Source organism: Phascolarctos cinereus, unplaced genomic scaffold (genome assembly GCF_003287225.1).
Source record: "Phascolarctos cinereus isolate Bilbo 61053 unplaced genomic scaffold, phaCin_HiC Scaffold_5;HRSCAF=322, whole genome shotgun sequence".
NCBI classification, from domain to species: domain Eukaryota; kingdom Metazoa; phylum Chordata; class Mammalia; order Diprotodontia; family Phascolarctidae; genus Phascolarctos; species Phascolarctos cinereus.
The window spans coordinates 73266443-73287417 of NW_027555958.1; the positions used below are offsets into that span (position 1 = coordinate 73266443).

General features: G+C 37.6%; 1 protein-coding gene across 2 annotated transcripts in view; it reads left to right on the plus strand.

Moving 5' to 3' along the window:
* DPYD (dihydropyrimidine dehydrogenase) overlaps positions 1-20975 on the plus strand; it is a 1011926-nt gene that overhangs the window by 857328 nt on the left and 133623 nt on the right. For both annotated transcript variants that reach the window (XM_020999593.2, XM_078155001.1), the window contains exon 20: positions 16241-16420. In XM_020999593.2, the coding sequence (XP_020855252.1) occupies positions 16241-16420 (180 nt within the window). The remainder of the gene's footprint in view (positions 1-16240; positions 16421-20975) is intronic.

The window sequence follows — 20975 nt, forward strand, 5'->3', positions numbered from 1 at the left end:
TGGCTTTATCTCTAAAGGTAAAATGTCAAATTGTACAATGACCTCAGCACTCTAACTTTTTGGATGATGGATGATACTCACAGTTTTGATGATTTTTAAAGAATAGTACTAGCCAGCATCCTACCTCACAGGAAGGGAGATAAGAGTTCCTCGACACAGGGGGAGGAGGGCGAAACTAGAATCCAGAAGGGTGGGAGGATCTGGACCACCAAGAAGGGAGATTCTATAGCAAATGGGAAAGAAAATTATCATGGGTGGTGGGAGGGTCAGGGAATAGGATTGGACCACACAAGCTGAAGGACGGAGATATTTCTACCATGGAGCAATATTTCTGTCCTCTCCTGGAACTGATATAGCTTTTCTAAGGAAGATGCACAGTATAAAAAAGAGGGAAGAAGGGCAGCAAGATCCACAAGGAAATAACATAAAAGTTATTTAGAAGAAGAAATTCAAAATCAGTACTTCAGAAGCTTTAGTTCCATGAAGAATTCAGAAAATAATGAAGGAATAGATAAATATTATGAGCATGCAGCACAGCTTAGAATGGATAGGAAGGAGAACGAAGAAAACAAAATAAAGAAAAGAAAGGAAAAGAAATTCATTTTAGAAAAAGGCGTAGAATTTTAAAAAAATAAAAGTTGAAGAGCAGAAAAGGGAGATGTAATTAGATGAAAAAAGAGGGGAATTATTTGGTAACTATGTAAAAGGAAGAGACAAAATCAAATCAATAAGTTAAATAAAAGTTCAAAACTATCAAGCAGGAAAGTGTGTTGCTTAAAGGTGAGAAAAAGTCTGTGGGACTCAGTTACCTTAAAGTCAATTTAGCAAAAATTACCAACAAATATAATATTGTCTTTAAAGAGGAAGAGGATTAAAAAAGTTTAAGTAATTCAGAGGAAAGAAGACACCAATATGGGAGTAAAAAAAAAACGGAAAATATAAACCTAATAACTTGAAATGTAAATGAATTAAACAATCCAATAAAATGAGAGTGACAGATTGAATGAGAAAATAAAACTGCACAATCTGTTGCTTACAAGAAACACACCTTAAAAGCAAAGACATACACAGAATATAAATGAAGGTCTGGAACAAAATTCAGTATGAATTAGGTATATATATCCCAAACTGTAGGAGTTTCCATTGTGCTATCAGCTAAAGCATAAGAACTCATTATAAAGAGACAAATTATGTCAAATATCAACAAACCAATATCAACATTAAATGCACATTCTCCAAATGCTATAACATTTAATAATAAAGGAAAAATTAATTAAATCACAGGAAAACATAGATAGTAAAACAATAATAGTAAGAGTTTAATTCCCATCTCACAAGTTTGGACAAAACTTATGATGTCTTCTAAATGGTACTGCTAAAGAATATAAGTATTTCCCAGGAATGTTGACAGTAACTGAGCATCTATTAGGACACAAAGATATTGTAAATAAATATAAAAAGGCAAAAATAGTACACAAATTTTTTTAGACAGTAATGTAGGAAAAAAGCAGTAATCTTAATTTAGACTTAATAATGAAATCCTAAATAGCAAGTCAAAGAAAAAACTATTCAAATGATTAATAATTATGAAAAAATTATAATAAAGAAATAGCATGAAATTTCTGGGATGCAGCTAAAGTAGTTCTCAGGGTAAGATATATATCCCTAAAATATGCATTAACGAAATAAGAAAGAAGAGGACTAATAAATTGAATAAGCATTTTTAAAAGTTAAAAATCCAACAAATCCCATATAAACAATGAAGGGGAGATACTGAAAAATTAGAGAAAAACAAAACCAAATGCTAGTTCTTTGCCAAAGACTAACAAAACTGATCAAGCTTCAGCTAACCTGATTAAAAAGAAAAAAGATAGAAAATCAAATTAGCAAAATAGCAAATGATGAAGGCGAAATCACAACAGAAACAGAAGAAATAAAAAGAATTGCTAGAATGTATAATGCACATTTAGAAAGAAGTAATACCTTAAAAAATATAAAATACTCAAACTAACATAAGATTAGAGTTCTTAATAATCCATTCTCAGAAAAGGAAATATAACCTACTATAAAGGAATGACCAAAAGAATGGGGGCAACTGTTGTTCCTAATGGGTTCAAAGAAGAATTCTATCAAATGTTTAAAGAGCAATTGCCACCAATATTACACAAATTATCCTAAAAAATAAAATGAGGCACTTTGCCAGATACTCTTTATGAAACAAATATGATCATAATATAGATAAAAAGATAAAGAGGGAAAACTATAGACCAAATTATTAATGAATATTGAGTCAAAAATTTTTAAATAAAATCCTGTCGATCAGATCGCAGCAATTCATTCAAGAAATCATTCATTATGGCCACACTGGATTTATGCTATGAATGCAAGGATGATTAGAAAAGCATAGAAAAGCAATCAATATACTCAATCACATTTAAAACATGATTATGTCAATAGATGCAGAAAAGTCTTTGACAAAGTATTCATTTAAGGGGTTTTTTTTAAATCCCTACATAGCATAAAGGACAATTTATTTGACATAAAAATTATCTAAAATCAAAAGCAAGCATCACATGCAACTAGGAAATGCCAGAAGCTTTCCCAATAAATACAGGAGTAAAGAGAGGAAAAACTAACCTTATTTGCAGGTGACATGATGGTTTACTTAAGAAAATCCTAAGGTATCTGCAAAGATAGTCATTGAGGCAACTCAGAGTTTTAGCAGAGTAGCAAGCTGAAAAATAAAACCACCAAAATCAATAGCATGTCCATATAGTAATAACAATACCAAAGGCAGTAATAGAAAGGAAAATCCCATTCCAAATAACTACAAAATGAACAAGTATTTAGGAAATAATCTACCAAAATACTTTCAATACTTGGGTAGATCGCATTTCAAAATCCTCCTTAAAGAAATTTTTAAAAAAATACTTTGAAGGAATATTTAGTTCTCATGTCTGAGACATGCCAATATAATAAAAAATAATTCTACCAAAGTTAATTTACAGTTTTAATAAACGGTATTTATACAGTGCTTAACACAGTGCTTGGCATATAGTAGCCATTTAATAAATGTTTATTCCACTCCTTTTTCTTTCCCCTAGTGCTATGCTAGTCAAATTATCAAAGGAGAACTTAAAAGAACTTGATAAAATAATAACTGTCATTTGGAGAAACGAAAGATCTAGAGGGTCAAGGGATATGATGAACAGAGGGGGAAATGAAGGAATAGTAAAGGAAAATAGGATTTCCAGGATTCAAATTATATTATAAAGGAGCAGCTATCCAAAATATTTGGTAAATTTTTTTAAAAAATAGAGGAATAGATCTGTAAAACAGATTAGTCACAAGAGAATCAAAAATTATGGAATTCAAAATATAAATTATTTAGGAAAGAATTCCCTATGTGATGAGAAAAACTAGAAAAGAGACTGCTAAAAATTAGACTTGGATCAAAATCTTACACTATTCTTGTTGTTCAGTTGTATCTGACTCTTCTTGACCCCATTTGGTGTTTCCTTGGCAAAGATACCAAAGATACCAAGTGCTTTGCCTTTTCCTTCTCCAGCTCATTTTACACATGAGGAAACTGAGGCAAGTGGGGTTAAATGACTTGCCCAGGGTCACACAGTATCTGACATCATATTTGAACTCAGGAATAGTCTTCCTGACTCCAGGCCTGGCACTCTATGAATTATGGCACCACTTAGCTGCCACTGTATTCCACAATAAATTCAAAAGGTATATATGACTTTAATATTAAACATCATATCATAAAAAATTAGAAGAGAAGCAGATCAAATTGCTCTCACTGCAATGGATAGAAGATGTATTCTTGCCTAAACAAGGGATGGAGGCTATTATAAATGAGAAAACTGATAGTTTTGATTGCATGAAATCAAAAAGTTTTGGCCCCAATAAAATTAATGCTTGTAGGATAAATAAGGAAGTTGTTGAATAAGGAAAATATTTATAATAAATTTCTCAAATAAGACGTTGGTATTCTAGATAGATATTGATATATTAAATATAGATATGTACGTGCATTCATATGCACATACACATGAATATACATATATATCATTGTCTTATCTTTAGCTCTTGTCTGTCCTGTGTCATATATGTATATGTAGACACATATGTGCCTATATACATTAAATTCTATATACTGTGTATGTATGTGTACACACATATACACACATATATTCCAAAACCATTTCCCAATAGGCAAGTAGTTAAAAAATATGAACAAATAAGTCTCAAAAGGAGAATTGCAAATTACAGTCATTCCTCCACATTTATTGGGGGCTAGGAGCACAGGACCCGCAAGAATGTGAAATACTACAAATAACTCTAGGCCACACCCCAAACCTTTATTTTTAATAATTCTGATCATATTTATTTAACACACACACAAAAAAAAGTAAAATGACACATTGCATCCATAAAAAAAAATTGCAGTTTCTAGTGAGAGATATTAGTATCTCTCACACTATGCAGGGTCCTTGCAGCCCACTGGTCTGCTTCACGGATTTCTTTCTCCTAGGAAAAGCACAAGATGCAAATATCACTGAGAAGGAAGTCAAGTGACTGGGTTTGGCTGGTAGAGAGAGAAAGAGGAGGCTTCTAAAGAGAGTGTGCAGCCCATGGTTCTTTAGTGCACAGAAACTTTTAACAAAATTTAACTGTTTATAATAAATTTATGTATATATATTTTTGCTAGTAAATTATAAAATAGGTTAATAATGTGTACTATTTATGCATTTATGACTTTTTTTTACGTGCCTGCATCATTTGCGATTTTCTGCAGCATAAGGCAAATCTCCAAAAATTTAACTATCGATGGCCAACCCATGAATAACCAAAACGCCAAATGCAAAACCTGTGAATATCAAGGGATGACTGTATTTTCCAGATAATGAACAGGAAAAAAATGCAATTTTAAACAACCCTAAGGTTTCACTTCACGCTCAGAAAATTGTCACGGGTGTTTATGGGAGAGTTCAAAGCCAAAGGACCTAGGTTCGAATCCAGCCTTGCAATTTACTTTCTATTTGAACTTCATTCATCTCTGGCTTTCAGTTTCCTCGAGGACTGAACTGAATTCTAACGTCTATTCCAGTTCTAAATCTAGCTTTTTATGAGAGTATAGGAGTTACTTCTACTTTCCTTCAAGGAGACTCACCAATATAGAAATTCACGTTTGTGGTTATAATTAATGGTGGTAATGGCACCTTTTAATGGCACCTGATACCCTGATACGAGAAAAGATAAAGATAAAGGAAAGATAAATTCTTTTCTTATCAGAAAGAACTTAAAAATTATAATACTAAGCAAACATGTTAACTGCTTCTAGCCATCCTAATTAGAGTTGTTAAATAAACAATTAAGAGATGTCATATACAATGAACCCATTTAAAAGGAACATTTACCTTGAGATAATGCTACTTGCTTTGGGTTTTAAAATGGAACATTTACAATGTGATAAAACTATGGGTAGCTTTTAAAAGCCAGGCAACCTATAAGGCCAATTTTCCTCTCCTGTGGTGGACCAACCCAAGAAAATACAGCTTTTGTTGCAATATTCCAAAGTTCAGTGGCATATTTGTACACTCTTTTTAATTTTGTGTGTTGCTAACTCTGAAAATTATTCCCCCTCTAAATATGTTATTTCAAATGCCTTTTCTGCATTTACAGTGTTTTAATTTTATATTCTCAAAAATAACAAATTGTGTACATAAAATGTATCTCTAATAAGAATTGATAAGAAAATATAATTTTATTACATATGTTTAATTTTCCATCAGGTTTTCTTTTTGAACATGCCCATTGAAAAATGAATGAGGTGTACTTATAGGGAGGCATCTGTGGTGAAACGAAATGGAAACTATCTGTACATTTGGAATAAAAAGACATGGGATCAAATTCTAACTTTGCCATTTATTAGCTGTGTAATCTTGGGGAAGTCACTAAATTTCTTTGTTTATTTGTTTTCAAAATGGGGAGAATGATAATAGATCAAATGAAATAATGTAGATCAACTGGTATGCCAAGGACTTCTAAATGCCAACTGTGATCTTAAATCATCAAGTGATTTATACCAGTGAATTAGTTTCTTGTGACGCAAGACAAAATACCCAAAGTGTGAATACCTCAGCTTGAATTATAGTCACATAGATCTGGAACTGGAAAGAATCTCAGGGACTATCTAATCGAACCCCCTCATTGTACAGATGAGAAAACTGAGCCCAGAGAGGATGAATGGCTTGCTCTTGGTTACACAGTTAACAAGTTGAAGAGTAAGGATTTGAACCCAGGTCTTCTAACTTCAGAATCAGCACATATACCACTGTACCACCCTACCTTGTTAAGCTGTCAGTCTTCTAGATGTAGAGTGTAACAACATTAATTCAAATGGAAATAAGGAAATTAAAATGCTTAGTTTGGAAAGGCAAAATAATATGGCCTTTGAGCCATTAGCATATCAACTACCTCCTCAAAAGAAAGTTTGTTCTCCAACTTGGATAACAGCCTCCTGAACATTCACCAGAAGGTGGCAATACTGACCATTACATATAGTCTGACTCACGCTCAAGGTCATCACTGCTACCAGTCTAGTAGTCCAGAACCAGAATCTAAAACACATTCCTACCCACATATATTCGGTAGAAAGAATGGAAGAAAAGGAAAATAAAAAGACAGTTCTGAGGATTAAACCTTTATTCCCATCACTACCAGGACAAACAAGACATTTTATCTACCTTTCTTGCAAATGCCTTGATGTCAGAGTGCGTGTAGCTCCCTTTGGAGTTCTGCTTTCTTTATTTCTGTCAAGGCTGCATTCCCAACTCTTCTCCCACGCTTTTTCGATAATACCCTTGAAACTTCTGCACTCTGGATGCTCACTCCAATCCTGGACTTCACACATTGGAAGTACTGTGAGCCCTCCCTCTCATTGTCCACTGGCTCCTTCCAGAACCTGCATTTTAAGAAGAATGCCCAGGCCATCCATCTCTTTCTTCTTCTTCTTCAGGCTGTATTCCTGATTTTCCTCTAGAACTTTCTCCACAGTACCCCCACAATGGGTACCTTTATTACCTCCCCCTTCTTTCCAGCTTCTGTCTGTTGTCTTCCTCCACTAAAGTGTAAACTCTTTGAAGGCAGGGACTTTCTGCTTGTATTTGTAGTCTTCCTTATTGACACAGTGCCTATCATGTAGTAAATGCTTAATAAATGCTTGTTGACTTGAGAAGCACTGGATCATAAATTTGGTCATTCTAATCCAACCATATCATCCTTCTTTTGAGAAAATTGCAGGTCAGGGAGTTGACGTGACCTAATTAAGGTGTCATAGACAATGAGTGGCAGAGTCAGAATAGGGTTAGGATTGGGGTTTAGGGTTAGAGTTAGACTCCAGTCCCTCTGACCCTTTCCCATCCTGCTGCACTGCCCTTCTCTTCTCACCACCAACTCTCCAGCCCCTTGGAACGTCATTTGTTCTTCACCCACAGCTGAATTGAGTCTGCTTTCCCACATATTTGACTGCCTAACTGACAAATCCAGTGCCATTATTTTCTTGAAAAAAATCTGTCTGGCTTCAGTGACAAAATGTCTGTTTTTCTTCTTAACATTATGGCCACTGCTCTTTTTGTCTCTTTCACTGACAGCTCTTCCTTCTGTACCTTCTTTATACATGAATGTTCACCAGGATTCTATCATCAGCTCTTTTCCCTTTGAGTACCTGCTGACCTTCTTCCTTCCCGTAATTTCATGTCTGATTGCCTCTGGGCTCTCTCCTGCGCTTCTATGCTGTTATGTCCCACTACCTGCTAGAAAGACTCATCTGAAGATCCTACTAACACTTTATCTCTGGCTTGTTTCATACTGAACTCATGCTATTGCAGGATTAGCTTAGTTTTAGCTACCCCATGGGCAGCCAGGTGGCACAGTGGCTAAAGCACAGGGCCTGGAGTCAGGAAGACATGAGTTCAAATGTGGCTTCAGACACTTACTGGCTGTGTGACCCCAGGCAAGTCCCTTAACCCTGTTTGCCTCAGTTTATGCATCTGTCAAATGAGCTGGAATAGGAAATGGCAAGCCACTCCAGAATCTTTGCTAAGAAAATGGTGTCACAAAAAATCAGACACGAGTGAAATGACTGAACGACAGCAACAGCTATCCCCTGACTGGGTTCCAAAGGTCATTCCTTGTTCCTTTGGATCCGATCAAATAAACATTTATTGAGTGCCTACTACATGCCAGGCACCGTGCTAAGCATTGGAGATATAATTAATAAAAGAAATACAGGGCTAGCCCTCAAGTTGCTTTTTTATAATCTAAAGGGGCAGACAACACAGAAAACATGTCAGGAAAGGTGGGGAGAAAACCAGGGAGATACTGGTGCAGAGCAGTTGGAACTAGGCAGCGCAGCAGATGCAAAGTGGACTGAGCTAAGTCTGGCTAGCACCCTCTCCGAAGGATGGCACTGGGAGGAGTTTAGTGCTCCACTCTCCAGCCCTCCAGTCAGAGGAGAGAGGAGGCTGCGGGAGGCAGCGTCAAAGAAGGCTTGAGTTAGCATGCTGATGGTGAATTTGGAAGTGATCAGCCTATCCCGGGGGGGTGGGGAATGGAGAAGGGCATCGTGTTCAGTGGAGTTGAAACAGTCAGGGCAACAGGTTTAAAGGAGAGTCAAGTTGAGGTGGAGTTTCTTGAAGTATTGATTATATTATAACTGCAAAGCTAGGAGGTCTGGATTCCAGAATCTTTTCCATGACATTCCTTCAGATATATGCACATACTCATCGTTTCTCCCACAAGTCTTCTGTCTAGGTTAGACATTGCCATTTCCTTCAGCTGATCTTTATGTAGTGCATCGCTCCAGTCTCTTCACCATCTTGGTCACCCTCCTCTAAATGTATTCCATGTTCCAATGTCCTTCCTAAAGTGTGTGACAGATCTTTCCGGGGACTTCCTGACCCTACCTCCCTGCCTCTAGCTGTTAGGGCCTTCCCCTCCAGGACGGCCTTCCTTCTGCTGCATATGTGGCTTGTAAATACCTAATTATTGACATTTTGGCTTCCATATTTGAAAGTAAGCTCCTTGAGGACAGGAATTTTCCCCACCTTTGTATCCGCACTGCTCAACACAGTACCTGGGACATAGTAAGCACTTAAAAATACTTGTCGATTGGTTAACACCCCAAATAGAAAACAGCACTTCAAATGTGGTCTGCCTAATGGGGCAGTTAGGTGGTGCAGTGGATAGAACACCAGCCCTGGATTCGGGAGGACCTGAGTTCAAATCCGGCCTCAGACACATAATACTTACTAGCTGTGAGACCCTGGGCAAATCACTTTACCCCATTGCCTAGGAGGGAAAAATGTGGTCTGCCTAAGACAAAAGACAGTAGCCTACCTCGTTATCTGTTAATGTGGCTTCCTCACATCCAAACTTAGACTTTTGCTACTGATGTTCTTTCATGGCCTCCAACAAAGGATATAAGCTTCTCAGTGGATGGGATTCTGTCTCATTTGTCTTTTTATCCCCCACAGTACCTAGCTCAGTGTCTAGAAGATAGGAAATTTTAACATGCATTTATTAAAGGCCTACAATTGCCCAATAGTGCAGAGATAAAGACAAAAATGGAAACAGTCCTTGTCCTCAAGGAGTTCAGTAGGTAGGGTTGTTGAACTGCAGTAAGCCAGACTGACTCTGACTAGACTAGACTGTATTTCCACTGCATTATTTATTGCCTGTACATTTTCTTGTACAATATTCTCAGGTTTCTAGCAGAGCTTGGCTTTTACAACACACTTGAACATCCTATAAAGCATTTGACATCATGAGATTTTTTCAAAAATCAGAGTTCTCGTGTTAATAGGGCATCCTATTTTAAGACCATGTAGTAAGAGTATTAACCATATACTACAAAAAAAAAAATTGAACCCTTCAGTGAACAAAGAGGTTTAAATAAAGCATCCGTTGACTTTTACAGTTAAAGAACTCATGGAAGAAATTATAATGACATTCTTTATAATTGCTCTGAAAAAAAATCATCAACTCTATGGAAGGTAGAACAGGCCTAATTAATGCTCAAACTGCTCCCTCTAAGGAACAGATTTTTGGTGTAATGTAAATGGGCTTTATAGGAAATGTTCTCGTTCATATTTTATAGTAACTCCATGCTCTTTCCTGAACAGTTGTAACATACAGCATTTCAAAATAGGAAATGAGGCCTTCTGCTAAGCGGTAGTAAATGAATAAGTAGATGAGTAAAGAGAGGAGATATTAATATTTATGTGTCACATGATCAATGTGTTCTTTAAGACTGTGGCTACCATAGTCAACCTGGGAAATCATTTAATCAATTTTAAAGGGGGGTGGGATGCACCCTATCATTATGATAGGGTGAAAAAGTCATTTGACAATATTAAACCAATATATTTATTCTAATTTATATGACATTTTCCACGTTCGAGCCATAGTTTCCTGCCAATCCCTACATGTTCTGAGATGCCAGATATTAATAAATTTAGCCTGCACTGGGCAGATAGAGATTTACTGAACATTAGACTTTAGTATACAGAAGCCTAGAGTCATAACAGACCTTAGCTGACTTCTAGTCCAGTGCCCTGTTTTTCAGATGATTCAGCTGAGGTCTAGAAGAGGTATAGTAATGTTTTTTTGTTTGTTTTTTTCTCAAGATCATGATGCTAGTTGATGGGGAATGAGAGTTGAACTCTCACACTCTGTACTTCCAATTTAGTGCCTTTTCCATAACATGACATTACTTTGAGTTAGTGAACTATCATAGCGCCCCAAATGTTCTCTGGACCAGATAAATTCTCTATACTGAAATTGTTTTGTGGATGGGATTACAGAGTGATATTTGAAAGATTTTGTAGAATAGGAATGATACTTATATCTGGCCCTATTCTAAAAGATGACATTTTAGAGAGAGAAATGTAGAGCCCCATGCTTGGATTAAAAGTAAATATCACAAGTACAAGATGGAAGAGTCACAACTAGGTAACAGTTTCTGTCGGGGGAAAAATAGGAATTTCAGCAGTGGAACATGTCAACTGGAACTGCCCCCTCCAAAGCTAACAGTGATCTCTTAATTGTCTAATCTAATGGCCTTTTCTTAATCCTCAACTTCTGGACCTGCCTGCAGAATTTGATCCTGCTAATCACTTTCTCTTCCTGAATATTATCTCCTCTCTTAGTTTTCGTGATAGGGTACTCTCCTGGTTCTGCTGCTATCTCTCCAACTATTCCTTCTCAGTCTCCTGTGTTGATTTTTCATCTGTATCATGCTCACTCATTGTGGCTGTCCTCCAAAGCTCTTTCCTGCTCCTCCTTCTTTTTTTTCCTTTATAAACTCTGTCTTGGTGAACTTGGAGTCAAGTATCATCCCTAGATAGAGAATTCCTGGATCTTTACATACATTGCTAATCTCTGTCCTGAGCTCCATTTCTGCCTTCCCCAAAGCCTCTCAGACATATCAAACTGGATGTCATGTGGGTATCTCGGACTCAGTATATCCAAAACAGAACTCATCTTTCTCCCAAAACTGTCCCCTCTTCCAGACTTCACTAGACTTCAAGGTAATGGCCATCACCTTCTCAGTGAGCCAAGCTCATAACCTTGAGGCCATCTTTGACTCCTTATTGTCACCCCACAAACTTACTATGTTGCCAGCTGTTGTCATTTCAACTTTTACAGCATCTCTTATAATTCCCTCTTCTGTTTACTCACACCCTTGCCATCCCAGTTCAGGCCTTCATCACTGTTCCTTGAGAGTAGGACCTGATTCTTTTGTTTGTGTTTATTTTGGGGGGAAAGGTTTTCTTTGTTCTCCAGTACTTAATTAGCACATTCTTGGCACATGAGAAGCAATTTTATAACTGCTAGTTGTTGACTTGGGCTCTCTTCTAGACTCTTCAGCAGCCTTCAAACTGGTATCCTAACCCCAATCTATCATGTGCCCTGTTGCCAAGGTTATTTTTCTAAAGTATAAGTCATCTCACCCACTCTTTCCCTTTGGCTTCCTTCCTAAGCTCCCATGGTTCCTATCAAATATAAACTTCTCTGGCATGTAAAACTTCATAACTTGTCTCCTTCCCATCTTTCCAGTCTTCTTACATTTTATTTTCTCCTACGTACTTTATATTCCAGTGACATTGGCTTACCTACCATTTCTTTGAATATGAAATTCCATCTTTTGTCTCCATGACTTTGTACTAGCTGTCTCCCACACTTGGAATGTTCTAATCCTTTAACTCCACTCTTCGTTTTGCTGGCCTCCTCCCAGACTCAGTAAAAATCTTGCCTACCACAGGTGGCCTTTGCCAGGTGCCCCCCCTCCCCATTCCCTGCCATGTATTCTGGCTATATCTTGGTATGTAACAGCTAGGTTTTTTTGTTTGTTTGTTTGTTTTTTGCTTGTGCTTATGTGTTGTCTTCCCCATTATGATATAAACTCCCTCTGGGTAAAGACTCTTTGTGCCTTTCTTTGTATGACCAGCACTTAGCGCAGTGCCTGACCCACAATGCTTGATAAATGTTCATTGACTGAATGATAAAAGCTAATGTGATGTTGGGTTATTATTTTGTGAAATATGATGAGCATGGTATCCAAAACAATGACAATGCTGCTTTACTATGCCTTGGTCACACCACATTTGGAGTCTTGTGTTCAACTTTGGATCCCACCTTGACATGGTGGACGTATATCCAGAGGAGAAGGGTAGCCAGGATGACATGAGGGTACTAATCATTTGAGTAAGTAGCTTAGAAGAGAAAAAGCTGAAGGGAATCACCATAGCTGCCTTCAAGTATTTGAAAGACTTTGTAAGTAAAAATGATGAATGAATGAAATGAATAAATGAAGGAAAAAGCATTTATTATCCCCTAACTATGTGACAATCGCTTTATACCACTATGCTCCCAGGCACCCAAGTGAGCAACCTCAGCATCATCTTTGGCTTCTTATTCTCATGTCCTTTCTGTTCCCTAAACATCACTTCCATATATCCTCCTTTTCCCCGTCTTACAGCTGTGACCCTTGTTGAGGCCTTCATTATCTTGCCAAAACTGTTCAAATAACTTCCAAATGTGTCCTCTTGCTTTGTCTTCTCCCTTTCTGATACATCTTTCATAGTCTCTAAAGTGATTTTCTGGAAGTGTGAATCTAACCACATTTCCCTATTCAATCAGATCCAGCGGTTTTCTGTCATCTCAAAAAAATACATGAACTCCTCTTTTTTATACTTAAAACTAGTGTCAACTCTGCTCCATCTCATTGTACCCGCATTCATCATTTATCAGTTTGCCTTCCTCCTTTCCCACCTTTTTGGCTTTAATAAGTTTCTCTATGTATATGCATCTATACATAGACATGTGTAAATGTAGAAATGATCATGCTTTATACATTCTTGGTCTCCCTCATCGTGTCTAGCAAGGTTTTGATCTAATAGGAGGAGCTTTATAAATACTTGCTGATTTTTAGTATGTATTAATGACTTCTGTATTAAAAAATAATGATCACTGCTCTATATTATCTGTAAGAAAAGAACCAAAAGGCATCCATTTAAACTGCAACATGAGGAATCCTAGTTATAAAGGGGAGCTCCTAAAGGAGAGCAAAGAACAGTGAAACTCTCCAAGTTGTTTTTGTTTGCTTGTTTTTGTTTCTTTGTTTTGTTGTTTTATTCTTTGATGAACTTTACTGATCTGCTTAAGGCAAATGTTCTGCAGTCTTTCCACAGCAGTAGAACCCTTCAGTTTAAACAAAACTTGAGCAGAACCTTTATGGTAAAATCTTCTAAAGCTATTTTTATGACCATTAACAAATACCTGATCAACAAGGGCTGAACCTAAAGTCAGGTGAGAACAGAGTTAAATCCAACCTGCAGCACACATTAGCTATATGATCACGTGAGCTTTCTGAACATAAGTTGAGCTCTTTTTGTCTATAGAGTGAGGATAATGTACTTGCAGGTGAGCAGCAGATGAGATCTTTTGCAAACCTTAAACTTTTGCATATACGTTAGCTATCCTAATTATTACCCAGTTCCTCTCCACTACTCTCTCTTCATCAAGTTCTGTTATTTTCTTTTCCTCCCCAGTGTCTCTCACGCCCATTTTTCTTGTTTATATTCCCACTGCCACCAACGTAGTTCAGGCTCATCACTTCACACCTGGACTCCTGCAAGAAGTTCCTAACTGAGCTCACTGCTGTCATTCTTTCCACCCTCCACTCTACCTGATGCAGCAGATTCATTTTCCTGAAATAGCGTATAGATCATATCAGTCTCCTTGTTCAGAAGCCTTTAATGCTTCCTTTACTAAAAAGAAATATTCTTGGCATCCAAGACACTCTATAATCTCGTTGCTACCAACTTTTTATAGTGGGTACACTTCAGGACTTTGAGTCAGGAAGATCTCAGCTCAGATCCTATCTTTAACACTTACTAGCTGTATGACCCTGGGCAAGTCACTTAACCCTGTTTGCCTCAGTTTCCTCATCTGTAAAAATGAGCTGGAGAAGGAAATGGCAAACCATTCCAGTGTCTTTGCTAAGAAAACCCCAAATGAAGTCACAAAGAGTTATTCACAACTGAACAACAATAAAGGAGTTGGAGAAGGAAATGGCAAACCATTCCAGTATCTTTGCTAAGAAAACCCTGAATTGGGTCACAAAGAATTGGACACACTAAAACAACTCAACAATAACAACAAGCTTTGTAACCCTGGCAAGTTGTATCATCATCATCGTTATGACGAACCTTTCTCTAACACCTTAAGGTTTGCAAAGCACCTTTACATACATGCTCTCATTTTATCCTCACATAACCATGGGAGGTAGGGCTATTATTACCCCCATTTTACAGATGAGGAAACTGAGGTAGACGGAAGTTAAGTGATTAGATTAAGTGTCTGAGATTGGATTTGAACTTTTCAAACTTCTGAGTTTCATATAAATGATATTATTGTTATTCTTCGCCTATGCGTTCTCTAAAATGATGTCCATACTGTGTCTAGACCACAGCATGCACTTTCTTGTGTGTCTCTTATCATTTTCTATGCCATTGCTTTTTGAATTGAATGTCTTCCTCTTTCCTCTTTTCCTTCAATTCAAAATCCTTCTATTCGAAATGTGCCAAGAGTACCAGAATCCCTGAATTTTGAGTTGGAAGGAAGCTTAGTGTCTATTTATTTCAACCTACCCTGTTCTGTCTCCCTTGGTCCTGGAGCTGTTACTTCTCCCTTCTCCTTTCTCCTGTTTCCTCTTTCTCCTTCCTTCCCCTCTCTCTCTCTCACTCCTTCTCCGTGCCCCTCCTTTTTCCTCTTCATCTTCCCTCCACTCCCTCCTTCAACACAGAGACTATCTGTGATTGCATTGGTATAGGGAACTCCTTCCACCAATGCACTTCAATATCCTTCCTATAATTTATAGCGGGTTTTTTTGTACAACTCATCCTTCTTAAAGGCAGGAACTCTTTTCACTTTGTTTCTCCCAAATCTGGCACACTTCCTCATACAAATAGGCGCTTGTTCCAGATTTGTTAACTGAGTTATTGATAACAAGAAGCAAGGCAATCTCATCTCCTAAGCATGGATGTAGGGGGTAATGATTTGGGAATGAGGGAATGAAAAGAAGGTCAAGAACAATACCTCTGAGGAATGTTTAGAAAGCAATCAGAACATGAATGAAAGCAGATGACTGCTGATAGCCAGGGTGGAGTTAGACTAGCAGACAAATCTGTACGGAAAACAGTTCACAGGGGGATGTCTTTGTTTATTTACTAGCTGTGTGACCTTGGGCAAGTCACTTAACCTCTGTCTGCCTCACTTTCCTCATCTGTAAAATGAAGATACTGGTAGCACCTACACCCAGATATATTTGAGGATAAATGAGATAAAATTTGTAAAGAACTTTGCAAACCTTAATGCACTATATAAATTACATCGTTGTTGTTGTTATTAATGGTGCTCTGTGGCCAAAAAGCTGCAAAAAAAAATCTGTTTGGTTTTGTTTTTAACTTCTCTCACACTCACTGTCTCCAACCTCTGTGGAGCTCCCCCCTCCATTTTTTACATTTAAAGTTCCCTATGCTCCCTCTCTTCCATGTTGAGTGGTGAAGCCTACAGCTACCCTGCTCCTCTAAGAGTCTGTCTGTCCATCAATAAGCCTGATACATAACGACCTCACAGCTTGTCCTTTTGTCTGTCTCAGGTGTGCAGTGCAATTCAGAATCAGGACTTCACAGTGATTGAGGATTACTGCACTGGGCTTAAGGCCCTGCTTTATCTAAAAAGCCTGGAGGAGTTAAAAGACTGGGACGGCCAGAGTCCCGTAACTGTTCGTCACCAGAAAGGGAAGCCGATTCCTCATATCGCAGATCTCACTGGGAAGGTAAATGCATACTTTTCCTGTGTTCTCCTAAAAAGTTGTAGTCTTCATTTTATTTTTATCTTTGATTACTCGGAAGGCAATATAAAGTATTAGAAGAAGTACTGGGTTTTTGAGTCAGGGGTCTTGGGTTCAAATCTTACCTCTGCCACTTACTACCTGTGTGACATTGGGTAAATCAGTTAATGTCTATGGGTTAATCATCTCATCTGTCAAAGAGGAAATTAGACTAGACAGCTTCTAAAGTTCCCTTCCAGCTATACATTTATGGTATTGTATTCCTATGATACAAGACTCACCACAAAACTGAGTGACTAATGAAGGGTTCTTGATGCTGTGTGTGATTTCCACAGGAGATTGTTCTGAAGGGGCTTGATTATAGCAATGCGATGTGCCTGTGGAGTCCATTTGTATAAAACCAATGTAGCACAAGGTCTTAAAAAAAAAGAATTGGTGAGATTGAGGTTTGAGTGTGAAATGCCTCCCAATTCATGCTTCCCATGGCTGATGACTGGCATTCTTTTCAGTGGGAGGCTATAGAGTTCTTTATTCTCTAACAAGCTCCGAAAATTATAACATTACCTTTCTATTTTCAAGACAATCAAATCACTGGAGTTCTGAATAATATGATGATGTTTTAAAATTAAATTCTAATCAGTATCTTTTGTAACTGCTCCTGCTATGTGGTTAAACCCAGGCTCAAAAGGTTATGTCCCAACTTTCCCACTAACTGCTATTTTCAGAGAAATATATACTACATTTACATTTTGTATAATACAGTGATTTTAGCAACTCTTTTCTAAAACAACATTCAGTATTTTGTCTTTGTATTTCCTTTGTATTATACTAAATAGTCAGCCATTGTCAGAAGACATTTCTCATGTCCTGAATGCAAAAGGGAAAAAATTACAATTCTCTGTCTTTTCAGCTTGTCACTACATCAATAATTAACTTTTTAAAAAAAGACATGGTAAAAAAAAGATGCTTTAAGGAAGCATTTAATAATTCAAAGGAATCTTAACTTGAAACAGGTCACATGAAAAAGAATTGAAAACAAAGCCCTAGATAATCTGGTTTGGATGGTTAAGATGGGGGTTCAGAAGGAACGGAGGAATCAATAGACACCTGACTTTTTATTTGGTTATCCTCCAGGAAGGATTTCATCACTATCTCATTACTAACATGGGACCAAAAATAAAGGTCAGCCAGAAGGTTAAGTCATTGGTGAGATAATTCTATAGTTTAGTCCCACAGCAGTGTGATTGTAGGTCCAATAATGAAAAACCAGAAGAGAAAGGAAATAAAATAATACAGGGTGAGTTCCAGGGAAATATGATAAATGACTCCATGAGTGACAATCAAAAAGAAAGGCTTGGTGATATTAATATTTATAATATTATAATTATCAAGACTGCACCTAAGTAGCATTATTAGTGTAACTAACCATATTATCATGAACTGAGATTCCAGCATTACAAGAGAGCATGTTCTTGTCTTGATTTTTTTTCTGACCTAAAATTCACATATTTTTCAAAAATTACTAATAAATTCATCCACTTTGATGTAAAGGACTTGAGGGTATTTTTTATTGGCATCTGTTTCCTGACATGGTGGCTCATGGCTATGTCCAAAGGCATGGTCTCAAGTTCAGGTAGTTGTGATGTGAGCTAAAGAACTAAGTTATTGGAACAGAGATGGGGGAATTTACATGTAGTGGAATCATGAAGGTAGCCCAGGAGAGTGCATCCAGGGTCATGTTGATGTCAAATGCCTCTGAAGTGTTGAATTGTGTGAAATAACATAGAATCAACTTGCATTTCCGGTGTTATACAATTCATCTTGAAGGGACTTTGATGCATTTAGCAATCATTTATTAAATACCTTATTCATGTCAGACACTAGATTGGGCACTGGAAATGCAAGGACAAAAATGAAAATTCTTGACTTCCAGGCACTTAGGTTCTGTTACAGGAAAACAACACAGCACAGTTCAGATGAAAAAATACACAATATTTTCAAAGTAAATACAGAGTCATAGGACCTGACTTCAAAGCCTAACTATAACTTATTACAGTCTATGTAACCTTAGGCAAGTCACTGAGCCTCAGTTTCCTCATATGTAAAGTTAGGGGTTGTTGGATGATATGGCTCCTAAGTTTTAAAATCTGATCCTGTGATTCTATGATCTTAATTTATGGGGGAGAAGGCACTAGCACCTGTTAAGATCAATATAGATCAATATGTACAACCCATGTATGACAGTACTTGAGGTGAGGCTTGAAAGAAGCAAAGAATTAAAAGAGACAGAGGTGAGAAGGGAATGCACCCCAGGGAGATGGAGTGCCATCTGCAAGGAAGGACAAACAGACCAGTGTGACTAGAACATCAAGTGGGGGAAGCAGAGGAATGGACAGTAAGCCTGAAGAGACATGTAGAAATCAAATAGTGAAGGACTTTAAATGCCAAATCTTAGGGATTACAGGGAGTAACTGAAGCTTCTTCAATGTGGGAGGACACTGTCAGACCCCAAGCTAATAGATTCAAAAGAAGTGAAAGGTTTTGGGCTGAGGACACCATGCACCTCTTCTATCACCAACCTGCAGAGAAAGATTTTTCTGTGTTGGATTGATGGGATGAGTCAAGGCTTTGTCCAAATTAAAAAGCATATTTCTCATCAATATCATTTGTTTAAAAAACAACAATGACAAGCCGCCGCCACCCATCCTGTCAGTGTGAGGATATTAGTAATTCATTTCTCAACACCAGGTTCAGAAACAAGCAGATGGTCTGGTAATAGATTTGTGCTCCAGGATTCTCTAGTGTCAGCTGACATGACTAAAACAATAGAAGAATTATCCCCTTCAGGTTAATATTCCTGATACTGAACCAAGTATCTTTGCATTAGAGATACAGGTGTCTTGACAAGTAGCTTCATTATTGTTTGCTGTTCATGTTTTGTGTGTTTAATATTTACAAAGTCCCCACATTATGCTGGCATCATATAAAACAAAGGGCCCTTTTCTTGTGATATTTGCATGCCAAAGAGATACAGAAGGAAGCAAAGCTGGGTCTTCAAAAAAAAAAAAGTCATTCTGATCAATTGCCTTGGCTCTGGGAAGAAGGAAGTGCCTCACTCTAGGGAATTATACACTCCTAGGAATTCAATCAGTTAATCAGCAAGCATATATTAGGTACCTGCCATGTGCTTAGCATTATGCCAGGTACAAAAATAAAAATGAAACAGCCCCTGCCTTCAAGGAACTTACATTCTAACAGAGGAGACATATAAGTTTCTATAGAAGACACTTAAAAAGCATACACAAGAGGACCTTGTATGAGACCACACCAACTAGTGGTTATTAAATAACACTTCTTATGATCCTAAATTACTACCTTATAAGGCAGTTTATTCCATTTTTGGACTGTTCTTACCCTTATATAGATAGGCATTTACAAAATATGTAGCAAATAAGCATAACGTCATCATTTTGGGGTAGAAAGTGAGTAGAAGAGGGAGGGCTGATGAGAAAAAAAAGTCATTTAGAAGATATACATTCTGATTTAGTTGATAGGACCAGAAGACTTTGAGTTTGAAGGGCCTTTAGACATCATCTATTCTAAATATAGATAAGAAAACTGAGGCCCAGGGAAGTGATGCCCATGTGGCCATAACAGTAGAGCTGGGATTTAAAGCTAAGTCCTCTAATGGGAAAGCTAGTGCCCTTTCCAGAGTGCCACAGCTGCTTGGCAGTAGTGAAAGGTACCTAGTGCTTTAGAGTTTCCAAGTGCTTCATGCATACTATCTCATCTGAGTCTCACCTGCAAGGTAAGCTGTACAGGTGTGGTTATTTGCACTTTACAAGTGAATAAGCAGATTTAGAGTGATTGGGGGATTGCCTACAGCCAAAGGGTTAATGAGCTTCAGAGATATCTGATGCCAACCCAGATATCTATTGACCCCACAACTGAGATTCCAATCTAGGTGTCTAATGATGCCAGCTTGAACATTATTGCTGTGATGCCATGTATCTTAGAAATAAACTGGCTTGGGGTTGGGGTTCATTGAATGCCTCATCTTGAGATTATTTACCATCTTACTCTAGCTCATTATTTTTCCCCTCAAACTGTATCTACATCTTTGCCAAAATGCCCTATTTCTGTTGAGAGCTCCACTATCCTTCAAGTCACTCAAGTTCAATACAGAGTTAGCCTCAATTCCTTACTCTCCCCAACCCCAACCCCATATCCAATCAGATGCAAAGGTGTTCTTATCCCACCTGTGTGTTATGTCTTGTATCCATCTCATTCTTTCCACTTGCAAAGCTGTCATCTTAGTTCAGGCTCTTAGCTGGACTATTACAATTAGCTTCCTAATTTTTCTCCCTACACCCAACTGGGTGGTACAATGGATAGAACACAGGGTCTGGAATCAGGAAAACCGAAGAATAAATCCAGCCTCAAATATTTACTAGCTGTGTTATTATGGGAAAGTCATTTAAACTCCGTTTGCCTCAGCTTCTTCAACTGTAAAATGAGGGGTTAATAATACACCTACCAA